Genomic DNA, 15,458 nt, shown 5'->3' on the forward strand with positions numbered 1-15,458 from the left:
CAACACGAAGGATATCCTGGACGTCACAGTATACTCGTACTCTGTGATGTCCGTGTATAGGCTACAGTTACTATTGTAAATCAGGCAGCTGATTTGCCTTTCTAAGTTACATTCAATAAACTAAGGTTAAATAAACCGTGCACTTTCTAAAGGAGGAGTTAAGACGTCTCTGGAACCATGCAGGAGACGAGTTTCGATAGTGGATGAAGCAAGCAAGATGTATGGATATAAGGATAAAAGGACTTTAGCACTTTGATCTCTCTACTTACCTCGTTAAGAACAACCTACGTAATGTTAAAAATAGATTAATATGAGACCTGTTTAAATTTTCAGATGCGACGTCACCGACCGTGCCGCAGTCTTTGATCTAGCCGCAAAAGTCCAGAGGGAAGTTGGTATTGTGACCGTTCTGCTCAACAATGCTGGTATAATGCCTTGCAAACCTATCCTTAGACAGTCCGAAAAAGAAATTAGACTTATGAATGACATCAATATCCACGGAGTTTTATGGGTAAGACACTAATAATAATACACGCGATTACAAATCTTTTAAATTTCTGCCTCATGACAATGACTTCTTTGGAGTCTATGAAACATGGGATTTTATAAATATTTAGAGTTCAAAAACAAACTGCATTATTGTTCTTCTCGTCAGTTAAATAATAATAAAAATAGCTGTGTAATCCCGGCGTAGAATGGGCTACCCCTTTCTTTCTCGTGAGTGTCATAAGAGGCGATTAAGGAAACTTAACATTTGAGGAATAAGCAGCATCTCTTAGAACACTATCAAAGTCTAACTGCGATTGCCAACCCGCCTATCAAACATGGCAATAACTAGCAAAACCCCCCAAGGGAGAGACCTATGTTCAGCAGTGGACGTTTAACAGCTGATATGGTATAGTACGGTATAAGAACAATAAGTGTCACACAGTTACAGTATTCACCTGATCCTCAAGCTTGGATACCCTGAGTTTTGAGACGACTCTATAATTCGTTTACAACGAAAATTCGTTTACGACGAAAATTCGTTTACGACGAAAATTCGTTTTCTAAATTGTCTCGACCGGGAATTGATTCTGGGACCTCTTCAATATAAAGCAAAGTACCTTCCTCTGCGCCATGGAGTACGTAAAAAAATAATATATTATTCATGTGATTCTCTAGAACGGGTTAATATGTACGAAAAGTTATGAAAATTTATAAAGTAAAACACAGTGTAAATAAAGTACGAAGCCTTTAACAGCCAGTTCTCTCTGCCTACCCTATTGTGGGTGATAGGTAATAAACCAAAATAGCTAATTTCTTTGTGAAATTGTGTTAGTAATTTAAAAATATATAATATTTCAGGGCATCCAAGCATTCTTGCCAAATATGCTCGAACGCAACTACGGTCACATAATATCTATGAGTTCCATGGCTGGACTGATGGGTCTACGTAACATTGTGCCATACTGTGGCTCCAAATTCGCCGTCAAAGGTATCATGGAGGCACTGCGTGTTGAACTGCATGAAGATCCCAGGGATTTCAGTGGAGTAAGTTGCTTTTATTTATGTTTTATACCTGCTGTTTGTACCTGCTACTGAGATATGTTGATTTACTGCCAGAAAAAGCCTATGTCTTTCTCCATCTTTACTATGAAATAAATATATTGTCAATTATTATAATGATTGGCGTGATAACTAGTATAAAACTATATAAAAAAAAAACATAATAAATGTATAACTAGCAAAAAGCATGGGGGGTATCATGGGCGAAACAGTATACTCTGTTATGTCCATGGTACTGCTCATGTCTATAGGCGACGGTTACCACTTTCCATCAGGTGGACCGTCAGCTTGTTTGCCATTCTAAGTTGTATAAAAAAAAACTCTCCTTATGGGGGAGGCCTATATTCAGTAGTAGAGAGTAACGGCTGATATGATGACAATAATGGCCATGTAGTCCTGACATAGAATAAGCCACCCCATCCTTTTCTGTCAGTGTCGTAAGAGGCGACTAAGGGAACTTTATGGTCGATAGATGGATAGCAGCGTCCCTCTTAAAACATGACCAAAGCCTAACTGCAGTTGCTATCCCACCAGCCAAGCGTTGCAACTACTTGTAAAGCTCCCCTTATTGGGAAGGCCTAAGTTCAGTGGTGGATAGTGATAATGGATTTAATTTTTTTTTTATTTGTTCAGATCAAACTAACAACGGTCTATCCTACAATGGTGAACACCGGTCTGTGCAAGAAACCAAATCTCCGTTTCGAGAAACTTCTGAACGTGGTCGACACTGATCAGGCCGCGGACGCTATCGTCGACGCTATCAGACGTCAATACACCGAAATCAGTATACCCGCTGATCTATTCTACTCGAACAAGGTGATTTATTTTTTCTCATTACTTGTTTTATCTATACTTGATACTGAGTTGGGTAAAATGTAGCAATATCTATTTTTTTTTAATGGATGAAAATGGAATGGTAACCCCGTCCGCGCTATCGGTATACACCGACGAGGCACCATTGAAAGATGATAGGTGAATGAATACAGGTCAATTGGCCCACCATGATGAATTCCACAAGAATTTACCATGATGGTTTCCAGGTTGAACCGCGTAGAGCTCGACCTGAGAGGGTATATTGCTAGCAATGGGGCTATTATACCTCATTACTAACAATCCCTTCCCCCCCCCCCACATATATATTTCAGTTATAATATTTATATATTGATTCATGTCCAAAAGAACTCAATATATAGATATTAGAGTAATACTCAATATCAGTCATGCCTAAATTCTACACTAATATTATAAAGAGGAGAGATTTGTTTTTTAGTATGTTTGTTTGTGTGTAATGGGTAAAGTCAAAAACTAATCCGTCGATTTTAAAATTCCTTCGCCTATAAAAAAGATACACTATCAGCCAATAACTAAATTCAAATTCAAAAATCATTTATTCATGTAGGACATTTTAGCCGCTTATGAACGTCAAACTAGGCTAGGCATTAAATATAAACAATATATTATTTAAAATAATATTATAAATCTCTAAGAAAATACAATAATATAAACCAAAGTATCAAAAATTTGCTTATTATAGCTAGTATAAAATACTAATTTATCTACCCATGTGAAGCCGGGTCGGATCACTAGTGTAGTATGTTTTAATGATAAGCAAAGTTAACCTAATTCGAACACTGATTCGATACCTAATAGTTTCTAAGATACTCGAGTACTCATATAGAACTTCGATATACTACAGTATTTAAATACAGAAGGTCTACCATGAATTGAAATTCCGAATTTTCCGACATAATTCCGTGTTTTTGTTCATACCGAAATCAGTCAAGTAAATGGTTACCATTTCGTTCGACATAAATCCTATCATAATAGTCTCAATGAACGATATTTCAACATTTTTTATATTTTTGTACGGTTATATTCTGTAATTTTAACATCGAATTTGTTTCGTTTGGCCCTGAAATTACGGAAATCATTTCACGGTAGACCCTCTGATCGAGCCCATTTAGGAAACGAACTTACGAATATTACAATTGACTCTTGTTTGGTTATTAGCATCACGTTAATTCATTAATACTTCTTTTTGTTGACAGCTCTACCGATTGCTGCCAATCTCCTCAGCCTTGGTGTGCACTGATCTCTTGGGAACCGGTTTGGATCCCGACGATGTGTAGGTGAATTATTAAAACTGGTACATTATGGTACAGACAAATAAATTAACTTATTAATTTAATTAGAACAAAGTAAACTTGTGATTGCATGTAATTTGTTTACATGAAACAGTGGTTTGTGGATCAATTGAACCCTCGAACACTGTTATGGGTAATATGTGACATTTCAATGAATTAATTTTGTTAATAAAATACTACCACCTATTTATACGTTTTATTTTCCAATTATATTCCTTTTTTAAACTATAAAAAAATGTGCTCACGATAGTAACCTCTTGTGCAGTTACGCCTGTTGAATGCTGACGTTTTGGTTAACGTTACACCAGACTTGCTCGCAATTCTCTGACTATTTTAGATATTTTTTTGTTGGTGAAAATGGAATAGTAACCCCGCCTGCGCTAATAGGAGACGCTGGCGGAGCACCAGTGAAGGGTGATAGATGAGAATGAAAACAGGCCAGTTAGCTCATCATGATGAATTCATCAGGAATTAACCCTGATAGTTTCCAAGATGAACCGCGAGGAGTTCGACCTGGTTGGGTATACAGTTAGCAATGGGATTCTCAGCCTCCATCACTAATAATTTCTTTCCCCCCAAAATTTTAGAATTAAATGGCCTAATGGAGAATTGTCGTGTAGTTCCGGCATAGACTAGACCACCCCTTTATTTTCTGTGTTTTTTTTTTTATGGGTGGGTTATCACATTTTTCACTTATCACATGAATTCAATAAATGGCGGATCATTTTGTTAATGAGGATTTTAGTGTCAAATTTAAACTTTTTTTAAGATGGGGATTGTGCTGTCAAATTGAAACTTTTTTCAGTGTTGACAGTACAAGCATGTTGTTATGTCATTCATGTTAATTTTTTTTTATCATTTCACTTTATACGTAGCGAAGCACGTACCGAATATTTATGTTGACAATATTTCTAAATTTAAAATAATTTGCTTGTGAATACGTTATAGTAGTGTTTTTCAGATTAATTATTAAAAATATTAAAACTACACAGAAATTGCGTTTTCTAAAATAACAAATATTAAAATAGTATTAATTAATTTATTTATTAAAACAATTATAACACTATTATAATATAAATTTTTAATTTAATCCTATGATCACGTGATGTCTATATTTATAAGTTTTACTTACTGTTTAATACATAGTTGATTCTACTACAATTATGTATTCTATTGGTTTTGTATTGATTTCCTTAAATTGTTTTCCTAATCACAATTTACTTAATCACTAGTAACAATATCCTTATGTCCTATACTTTAGAGTTCAAAGTCTTCAGGAAAGCGGTCGCCTGTCTCTTGGTAGGCAGGCATTGTCCAAAAGCTTCTAATAACAATGGCTCTTGATCTACAGCCGCTCTGAGGACAAAAATATTTCTGAATATTATGTTAGGCTAATTTAATTCATAAACTGAATGTTTAATTTATATTGATTTATTTAATTAATGCTTTATTGTACACCCTTATTATATATAAAAATATGACAGAGGTAATGAATCGTACAAAGGTGAACTTAAATGAACGTTCATATTTTTTATTCCAAATTTAACAATATTTAATGGCATGAACTATTGTCTGAACAGAACTGTTATTGTCGTATTTGATTCGATCACACTGTGAATACATGGTGTAAAAAATTCATAGAAACTTAATAAAGGTTGTAAATTTTCTACTACAAGCGCACATAGATATATCAACTTTTTAGATACGTATAACACAAAGAAACTGTTTTTGTAATGTCATATACTAAAGCTTCCTACCTATATTGTGTACTAACCTGTAGTCCTCAATTGAAACTCGTCCGTCCTTGTCTACGTCAAGCTTCTTTAGAACCAGCTCCACTAATTCCCTCACTCCTTCATCGGGGTCTTCGTCTCCAGGTTGTTTCAAGAGAGAATTCCTAGAAATGATATTTTGTTTCTTTACTAAGTTAGGTTGGCCTCTTTTTATTTCAAAATATTTTGTAATTATTCCGAAATATATAAATATATTTCGATTTGGTAGTAACCACAAACATTGATAGTAACAGCTCAAACTTACGTACAACAAATGCAAAAACCTCATCAAACGAATTCACCTAGTATGTACTTGTGGGGGGAGGGATTGTTATTAATGCGAACTGCCAGTCTTATTGCTAGCAATGAGAAGCTATACCCTAATAGGTCGACCTTAATACGGTCCCCCCTGGAAACCATCGTGCTGAATTCCAAGTGTATTTATCACGATGGGCTAACTAACTTGCGCCTTCATTTACACTTATCATCCCTCCCTGGTACCCTGCTAGTGTAAACCAATAGCGCAGGCGCGACTACCATTCCATTGTCATCCATTAAAAAAAAAGTATGTACTTATCACTATTTTATGCCAAACTAAATTATTTCAATAGGTACTTAATTAGGCACTGAAGTGCGTACACAGGTACAAGTTAAGATATTCCAACAATGGTTATGTATCAGTTACATAGCAATTAGAATCAACATTTTCTAGAGAGAAGATATGCAGCATAGTATGATCAAATGAACATACTATATTGCATTTCTTCTACATACATACATTCAAGATTGTAACTTCAAGTCTTTACTGGTAGTTACGGCCTCGAATGTATTGCAGAAACTTAGTGGGTCCGTATATTGCAAAACTTATATCTATCTATGTAGAGGCGTTTGTTCAGCAGTGAACATTTTTTTTTATTTTTTTTTATACAACTTAGAATGGCAAACAAGCTGACGGCCCACCTGATAGAAACTGGTAACCGTCGCCTATAAGCATGAGCAGTACCATGGACATAACAGAGTATACTGTTTCACTCATGATAACCTCCCATGCGTTCCCATTCCTGAAGACTCAGGTGTTATTCCTCCGTACCTAGTAAATTTGCTGGAATAACGATGATGAATTTGAATGACTTACTTACTTCAACAATAAAAACATTTCATCTTTACTTATACATCCGTCATTGTTTAGGTCGTAAACGGCAAAACAATGGGCTATTCTTTCCTCGACTGTGCCTCTAAGGAGCTTGCTCAGTCCTTTCACCCATGCTTCGAACTTCAGAGCGCCTTCTCCGCCGCTGGTGCCACGCTCCCAAGTCACCCACATTCGTTCTAGAATGGTCTCCTCAGTTACTAAGTCGAATGTGTTATGCATCACATCTCTGAATGTGCTCTGATCTATTCCCTGTAAAAAAAAACCAAGAACACAATAATTTAAAATGGTGTTTCATAACAATAAAACTCCTTTAATCTTGACAAAACTAGTTTTTTTTATTTAAAAACTAAACTAATTGATAGTTATATTATCATAATTTCAGATTGGTCGGTTGTATCAGTTTTTTTTTAATGGGTGATAATGGAATGGTATCCCCACCCGCGCTAACGGTGTACACCGGCGGGGCACCAGTGACGGATGATAGGTGAGGATGAAGCAGGTTAAGTTAGTTAGCCCATCGTGACGAATTCAATAAGAATTGTTCACGATGGTTTTCAGGGAGGTCCACGTGGAGGTCGACCTAATAGGGAAAATTGCTGTTGTATCAGTTAAACTGTTCATTGCTGAACGTAGCCCTTCTCATGAATGGGGTGCTATATATGGGAGTTTTGCAAGTATTTGCCACACTTAGCATGCAACTTTTGGTCATGTTTTAAGAGGGACGCTGCTGCCCGTCCCTCTACCCTCCATAAGCTCCCTTACTCGCCTCTTACAACACCCATGGAAAAGGAACAGGCGGTCTATTCTATGCCAAGACCTACATGGTGTATTAGAAATAAATATTGTTTCAATGATTTAATTTTAATTTAGAATAGAAAATTTAGTTTGAAAATGACGAAGTTATGGGGTAACAAACACAAAAATACAACCTCTCTCTTTTTTAAAGTCGGTTGATCAAATAGAATAGTGATTCTAAAGGCGCTCTTATAATTAACCGTATCACAAGACAGTAGGTTTTTATACAAGTTAGAATGGTAAACAAGCTGACGGCTCACCTGATGGAAAGTAGTAACCGTCGCCTATAGACATAAGCAGTACCATGGACATAACAGAGTATACTGATACCCCCTCCTGATACCCTCTCATGATACCCCCCATGCGTTGCCATCCCTGAGGACTCAAGTGTTATTCCTCTATACTCTCTAAATGCATTGCCATATCCCACCCTTCAAACCGAAACACAACCATGCAAACACAACTGCTTTACGGTTGAAACACGAATGGGACAGAGGTGCCCAAGCAATCGACTTTTGTACAAAGCCTCCCTCTGGTCTGATATCTATTTTCAAACATGTTAAAAGTCTGTTATACAACATTATTTTTTGAATAATAAACTTTTGTCATTATACATTAATGGATCAGTATATAGATATTGTAACTGATATATATATATATATATATATATATATATATATATATATATATATATATATATATATATATATATATATATATATACCACCTCTATTAAAATCTAATCTTATGCGGTTATATAACATATAAGCATTATAGCATCTTGTCATAGTAAAAATTCTTTTGTCATATTAAAAACATATTATATATAAGTAGAACACGACTGTAACCAACCAAATTGCGTGCGTGCAAACCATATATATTTGACATTAGTTTACTGGAGACGGAATTCTTCCACTGAAATGTATTTATTACTTTGGTAATCATATTGCCAAAGTAATATATAATCAATATACTCGTCTTACCATACATTTAGCTATTTTTTTTTAGCCAAATAATCTCTATTAGACAATCAAAAGTTGGCTAGAAGAAATCCCTTTTAGGGGATAGGCTAAATATACCATTATAGTCATTATATATCCTATAATTTGAGGGTTTACTGAACAATAAAAAGTTACAAACATAACATACAAACAAACAAACTCGTGCTCGCGTCACAGCCACTCATGACTAACGATCACGAATTGATTCCGAATTTCAGAAGCTCGAGCTTTTTCGATCTAATTACACGTAAGTTAAACCGGTAGTTATTAAATTAAAATATAATGTGTGCTAACGAAACTTGTAACAATAAAATTAACAATAAAATCACAGAGACTGCCTACATGCATTTAAAAGCTGATTATTTTAAGTCCTATGCGTTTTTTTTAGTGGGTGAAAATGGAATGATAACCCCGCTTACGCTAATGGTATACGCTAGCGGAGCACCAGTGAAGGGTGATAGATGAGAATGAAAACAGGCCAGTTAGCCCATCATGATGAATTCATCAGAAATTAACCATGATAGTTTCCAGGGAGAACCGCGAGGAGGTCGACCTGGTTGGGTATATTGCTAGCAATGGGATTCTCAGTCTCCATTACTAACAATCCCTTTCCTCCCAGTTCTATGCGTTGGGTCCTTTTAATGGACTCACGCCCTCTTTTATTCACTATTTACTGATGGCTATATTTAGCATTATAGCATAACTATATGGCATTATGGCATATATATAACATTATGGCAGTTACTAACTTAAATAGGTTAACATTACACATTAATAATAAACATTAAAAATAAATAATAATAAATAGAGGCATAGTCCAGAATCTCGCGTCATTTTACAAAAAATATTTTCGTAATTTGAACTAAACAAGAATCAAGCCCGGGACGTCATTTACACAAAACGACTAGGTATACTATAGAGTTCTTAAAATTTCCTTTTTAACTTACATCTTGGTCCTTTATAAATTTTATTATATTTACAGATTGGTCGTTTAGAAATGTTGTCAAAATCGGTACAGTAAGTTAGTTTATAACTGGTTTTGTCACAATTGAAATCGGTTTATTTATTTTTTTGTTGTACATAATCTTTAAAAATATATAATACTAATAAATACGAGTACCAAGAGTAATTTGTTCCAAATGAAATAAAAGCTATTGTACTTGAGTCCTCGGGAATGGTAACGCATGGGGGGTATCATGGGCGAAACAGTATACTCTGTTATTTATGTTATGTCCATGGTACTGCTCATGTCTATAGGCGACGTCAGCTCGTTTGCCATTCTAAGTTGTATAAAAAAACCCTATCCTGGTTAATTTCTCTGGAATATATGACTATGATCCAATTGACCTGAGTTCACCTCATCGTTTCATATTCCATTAGCGCCCCGTCATTGTATATCGTTAACACAAGCTGCTATAATATTTGCATGCATATAAAAAATGCTTCAAATATTGTTTTTTTTTTAATGGGTGAAAATGGAAAGGTAACGTCGCCTGCGCTATCGGTATACGATGGCGGGGCACCAGTGATAGATGAAGGCAGGTCAGTCAGCCCATTCTAGAGAATTCGACTAGAATTAACCACGATGATTTTCAGAAGGAACTGCGTGGAGGTCGACCTAATAAGGTATATTACTAGCAATGGAGCTGTTAGAATGGAATCAGCTCCCTGCCGAGGTTTTCCCAAGAGACTACAGCATGGGCTTCTTCAAAAGGGGGGGTAAAGAGGTCGGCAACGCACGCGTAATACCTCTGGTATTGCAGGCATAATTCATAGGCTACGGTAACCAATTACCATCAGGTGGGCCGTATGCTTGTTTGCCACCTCAGTGGTATAAAAAAAACCCGTTACTAACCATCCCTTTCCATCCAAATATTATGGTTTCCGCCCTCTTAATGTATGAGTACTTACATCCACTTTCACAGGCTGTTGACCGATGGCTGTAGCTGGAGCTATCGCTTGGGCAGCTGCTACTAACTTTCGGTACATTGTAAACAGAGCTTCCAATTCATTCCTGCAAATTATTAAAATTATTTTTTTATGCAACTTAGAATGGTAAACAAGCTGACGGCACACCTAATGGAAAGTGGTAACTGTCGCCTATAGACATGAGCAGTACCATGGACATAACAGAGTAAACTGTTTCGCCTATGATACCCCCCATGCGTTGCTATTTCTGAGGACTCAGGTATTATTCCTCTGTACCCTGTACTGCTTCACAGTAGAAACATGAATTGGACAAGGGTGCCCAAGCAAACGTTTGTTGTACAGTCTCCCTCCGGTCGTATTTGGACATCACCGACTTTCAAACACTCTCAAACACCTGACAGGCGAGTAGTTATTATATAAGCATATTTAGGATGAGGGAAATTAAAAATAAAAATATTACCAAAAGCTTTTTTTAACTTTTTTTTATACCACTGAGGTGGCAAACTATACTTGATACGTCGCACCTGATGGTAAGCGCTTACTATAGCCTATAAACGCCTGCAATAAGAGGGACCGTGTAGTCTCGGCATAGATTTTGGCACCCCTTCCTTTCCTGTGGGTGTCGTAAGAATCAACTAAGAGAGGACGAGGGATGGGCAATAGCATTCCTCTTAAAACATCTCTAAACCCTAACTGCGGTTGCCAACCAGCCTGTCAAACGTGGCATCTCGTCCAACGTGAAACAACGTCCCACCAAGGAAAAGGCTTATGTTCAGCAGTGAACAGTTAAAGGCTGACATGATGACGATGATGTCGAATACGCGCGCGTTGGCGACCCTAAAGAAACCTCTTTACCCCTTTTTTGAAGAACCCCTGATGCTGTAGTAGCTCTTAGAAAAACCCAGATAGAGAAGCTCATTCCATAACTTCAGCTATTTTCTATGTGGGAGAAAATAACTCTGAAACCGCGCTGTACTCTACCATCTAGGCTCTAAAGTATGACGGTAAATTCCAAGTCGATGACGAGCTGTACTATGGCAGAAAGTGGTCATAAAAAAATTATAAAACTTCACCAAGAATCTGTCAACATCTGCTTTTTATATCAGTTAATATTTCGGTTACTCAGACAAGATGATGGCATCACATACCATAATTGGGATAAAAAAGTTTTTCTTAACAATTTTGTCACCTATTATAGCGTCAAATTATAATAAACAAATGAATTTAATTTCACATTAATAATGATGATAAGATGAAATTATAACTAATAACAGAACTACACAAGAATAAAACAGTTAACTTACTTCCTAAAATGTGTACTTTTTAAGGCTTCTAATGTTTTCTCTTTTAATTTTCCGCGCGGCATTTAATCTCTTTTAAATAAAAACAAAATTTAATTCCTTTAATTCTGCATGCGTTTTATAGAAGATTACTTAATTTGGAATATAATATACCAATTAATACTTACAGAAAACTAAATAAATATACAACACAAATTATTTTTATACCTAAATAATTTTGTTTCAATCAAATCAAATTACTAGAAATCAACTCCGTTAAACACGATTTAATTTTGAAATAATTTCATCAATATAAAATTTTTGATTTAACAAAACCAATTGTTGCCAATTCGCGAACTCACTTGCTAAAATGTGTATACTGAAGTAGTACATCCAATTGTTTCTCCTTTAATTTCTTATGGGGCATGTCGTGAAACGAGGGAGGGAAACGCGTAAGTCGGCCGTCCCGCCGCGCCTATATTGTCGACTGTTGAATCAAATCAGTTGAAGGCTGTATTTCATGTACAATAGTGTTGTCGAATTTATAGATACGGACCATGATATGACTCAATGTTAGAATAGTGAACTAAACTTACTTAAACGGTAGTTATATAATTCCTGTTTCGAAGCTTCTCCATTTTTATACGCTCCTCTAGTTTGATATTAAAAATGCTATGTCGCATATGTAAAATATATATTTGTCGGGGGAAAAGGGATTGTTAGTAATGGAGACTGAGAATCCCATTGCTAGCAATATACCCAATCAGGTCGACCTCCTCGCGGTTCTCCCTGGAAACTATCATGGTTAATTCCTGATGAATTCATCATGATCGGCTAACTGGCCTGTTTTCATTTTCATTCTCATCTATCACCCTTCACTTCCCTTCACATTTTCACCCATATATATATATATATATATATATATATATATATATATATATATATATATATATATATATATATATATATATATATATACGCCCAGTAACTACGAGTAAGCACGTAGATGGGACTTATTTGATGTTACGTTAAGACGAACAGACTTGGCCAAGCAAGCTCCTTCTTGCGTTGAGACCACGCAATGATATGATAAAACTGAATGTTTCCAAAAAACCATACAGTGCGTTAATCTTAGACATTATGTTTGTACTTATTATTATTTATCTCTAAGTTGCTGGTGTTTAGTCGGTTCGCCATTGAGTTTGCATTCTGTCAGTTAAAATATAAAATGTTATTTCTGTCTTTGTTATATAGTAATACATAAGTAAAGTAATATGTTTATTCCTCTGTACCATGTAAATTCACTGCCATATCCTACCCTTTAAACTGAAACACAGCCATGCGAACACAAGTGCTTCACGGTAAAATCACGAATGAGACAGAGGTGCCCAAGCAAACCACTTTTGTACAAAGTCTCCCTCTGGTAATTCTAGTACATGCTCAATTAATGAGTTTCCGTTTCACTTCAAGTGTATTTGTTATATACCACCTTGCTCAATAAAACATAGTAGGATTAAAGCACTAAACACAAGGTTAAAACACTAAAACTATACTGTTTTTGGTACAGCTACCTTGCAATTTTTTTTAAAATAATAAGTACTTGCTTCGTGCTTCGGAGGGCACTTAAAGCCGTTCGCCAGTAAATCATGTCAGACATCTTCGTGGCATAAGGCATTCTCAATTGAGGCGTCATTATATTACACTAGTAATAGTATCACTTACTTATTAAACCACGTAGTCTTCAAAAGCAAGTCAAAGACCTTCTGCGGTGGTCGTGCACCCAACACTTGAGGTTTAGGCTTTTTCTGGCGTGCAGGGACCGCGGCAGCAGCGACCCGACGTTCGGCCGCCGCTCGCCCCGCGCTGAGGAAGAGGCTCACTCCTCGTAACGCTATCGCGCTGGCGGCCATACTCAGTTGATGCTTATTCATATCTGCCATTGTCTGTGGTCACCAAAACACACCTATTTCTGTATTATACCTGATTTCTTTTTGCTTAACGTATGGTTCCGGCATAGAATAGGTCACCCGTTCCTCTCCCGTAGGTGTCGTAAGAGGAGAATAAAGGAACTAAACGGTTGAGGCAGCAGCGTCCCTCTTAAAATATCACCAAAACCGAACTACTATTGCCAATCAGCCTATCAAGTGTTTCAACTATTGGAAAACCCCCTCCTTATGGGAGCGACCTATGTCCAGCAGTGGACAGTTAACGGCTGATATAAATAATAATATTTTTATACGTTTATAAAGAATTTATTATATAATTTAAAATCGCAAATAAGCGTCCTGTTACTATTACTGCTGAATATATTTAAGCTAAGCTAAGCCTGTCCATAAAATTTCACAGGAAAGAAATCTAAAGCGTCTGCATCCACAGACTGTATTGTGGTATCGTTTCTTCTGGTGAGGAGTGCTTTCATTACTAAATGTATGTACATCCTAAGATCATGAATGTAATAAGAGACGAAATAGATGTAGCCATCTTCGAAAAGTTTGTTGAACTACACATTCTGAGTCTGTGGCAGTGAGCGTCTGGGCTCACAGACAAGTTCCAACTCATTTTGTGCTAGTCGTCGTCTCTCACTCTTCGAACCCAATATTTTCGATTATTGCGTAACATTCAAATACTAAATACACTATTAGACAAATACAATTATACCTATACCTAAAACTATCGACATTTTCCAAGAAACTTTGCAATTAAGCAAGAGTAAGTTATCTAGCTGGTAATCGTTTGAAGGAAGGTAGCGCGAGGTACCGCGTGAAACTAGGTTAGAACTATTCACTAATTATTAGTGAAGCTTTAACCCACTGTTAGATTAAAACAATGATAATACTACCTAGACGTACCTACCACAATCTAGAGCTCAATGCTTTTGTATCTTACTCGCCGACTTAAGGAACAGGATTTCGTGGAGATACTTTTATAACATAGGGGGCAAACGAGCATGCGGCTCACCTGATGGTAAATGCCGTCAGCCATGTTCACCCGCAACACCAGAGGCATTGCAGGTGTACAGCAGACCTTTTAAAAAGGAATATGCTCTTTTCTTGAAGGTTGTGATGTGGTATCGGTTCAGAAATACTGTTGTTGGAAGTTGATTTCAAAGAGTGGTTGAGCGTGGAAGAAAGTGCCATGAAAAACGTACGGTGAAAGATCACCACAAATCCAGATGGTTGGGATGGAACTTTAATTTGTGGTGGTCGTACGGTGATGAAAATCAACAGCAGATATCAATCCAAACAATTCCTTAGAACACTCCCCATGATAAATTCGGTAAGAGATGTAAAGAGATGTACACAGTTTCAGTGTGTCGAGTCGGATGATAAGGCGCTGATCATTAACAATTCGAGCTGCCCGACTTTGAATAGATAGTAATGTGAACTACCAATCCCATTGTCAGCAATACACCTTGTCAATTCGACCTCCACGTGGTACCCCTGGAAACCATCGCACGGAATACCAGGTATATTTATCACGATGGGCTAACTAACGTGCCTTTTCATTTTCACCCATATCCTTTTGATCCGTCAACGTATACCGTTAGCGCAGGCGGGGTTACCATTCCATTATCATACATTAAAAAAACAGTATACACTACAACTACAAAAGATATGTAAATTACTCAGAAATAACTACTGAAATGTCTTGTAAAAACTTTAAAATATCTCCTTAAAATATCGGAATTTTCTTCCAACACGGCTTGTCGTCGTTAGATGGCAACAATATGAGTGCTTGACAACGTTCACGTAATTTTGATAATAATAACGACTAGTATAGTATTGTTTGTGACAGTACTTTGATATTATTTGTACAGGAGTTCATAAATATGTGTG

The 15,458-nt window shown here is 36.5% G+C and overlaps 2 protein-coding genes across 6 annotated transcripts in view; one reads left to right on the forward strand and one right to left on the reverse strand.

The window, feature by feature from the left end:
- LOC113513526 (epidermal retinol dehydrogenase 2-like) overlaps positions 1 to 3,878 on the forward strand; it is a 101,546-nt gene extending 97,668 nt beyond the window's left edge. For all 3 annotated transcript variants that reach the window (XM_052894185.1, XM_052894183.1, XM_052894184.1), the window contains exons 4-7: positions 334 to 511; positions 1,348 to 1,533; positions 2,182 to 2,364; positions 3,597 to 3,878. In XM_052894185.1, the coding sequence (XP_052750145.1) occupies positions 334 to 511; positions 1,348 to 1,533; positions 2,182 to 2,364; positions 3,597 to 3,677 (628 nt within the window). In that variant the 3' untranslated portion in view covers positions 3,678 to 3,878. The remainder of the gene's footprint in view (positions 1 to 333; positions 512 to 1,347; positions 1,534 to 2,181; positions 2,365 to 3,596) is intronic.
- An 863-nt stretch (positions 3,879 to 4,741) lies between these two features.
- Positions 4,742 to 15,458, reverse strand: part of LOC116413014 (calaxin) — a 214,901-nt gene continuing 204,184 nt past the window's right edge. The window contains exons 1-6 of one of the 3 annotated variants that reach the window (XM_052894236.1): positions 11,811 to 12,086; positions 11,647 to 11,715; positions 10,325 to 10,427; positions 6,604 to 6,866; positions 5,467 to 5,589; positions 4,744 to 5,048 (exon numbers count right to left, since the gene is read on the reverse strand). In XM_052894236.1, the coding sequence (XP_052750196.1) occupies positions 4,943 to 5,048; positions 5,467 to 5,589; positions 6,604 to 6,866; positions 10,325 to 10,427; positions 11,647 to 11,708 (657 nt within the window). In that variant the 5' untranslated portion in view covers positions 11,709 to 11,715; positions 11,811 to 12,086 and the 3' untranslated portion in view covers positions 4,744 to 4,942. Of the gene's footprint in view, positions 5,049 to 5,466; positions 5,590 to 6,603; positions 6,867 to 10,324; positions 10,428 to 11,646; positions 11,716 to 11,810; positions 12,087 to 13,344; positions 13,566 to 15,458 lie in introns of those variants that run through there. The other 2 variants (XM_052894235.1, XM_052894234.1) reach the window with 2 other exon arrangements.

The sequence above is a fragment of the Galleria mellonella genome, unplaced genomic scaffold (genome assembly GCF_026898425.1).
Source record: "Galleria mellonella isolate WM207_F2 unplaced genomic scaffold, CSIRO_AGI_GalMel_v1 utg200, whole genome shotgun sequence".
Lineage (NCBI taxonomy): Eukaryota > Metazoa > Arthropoda > Insecta > Lepidoptera > Pyralidae > Galleria > Galleria mellonella.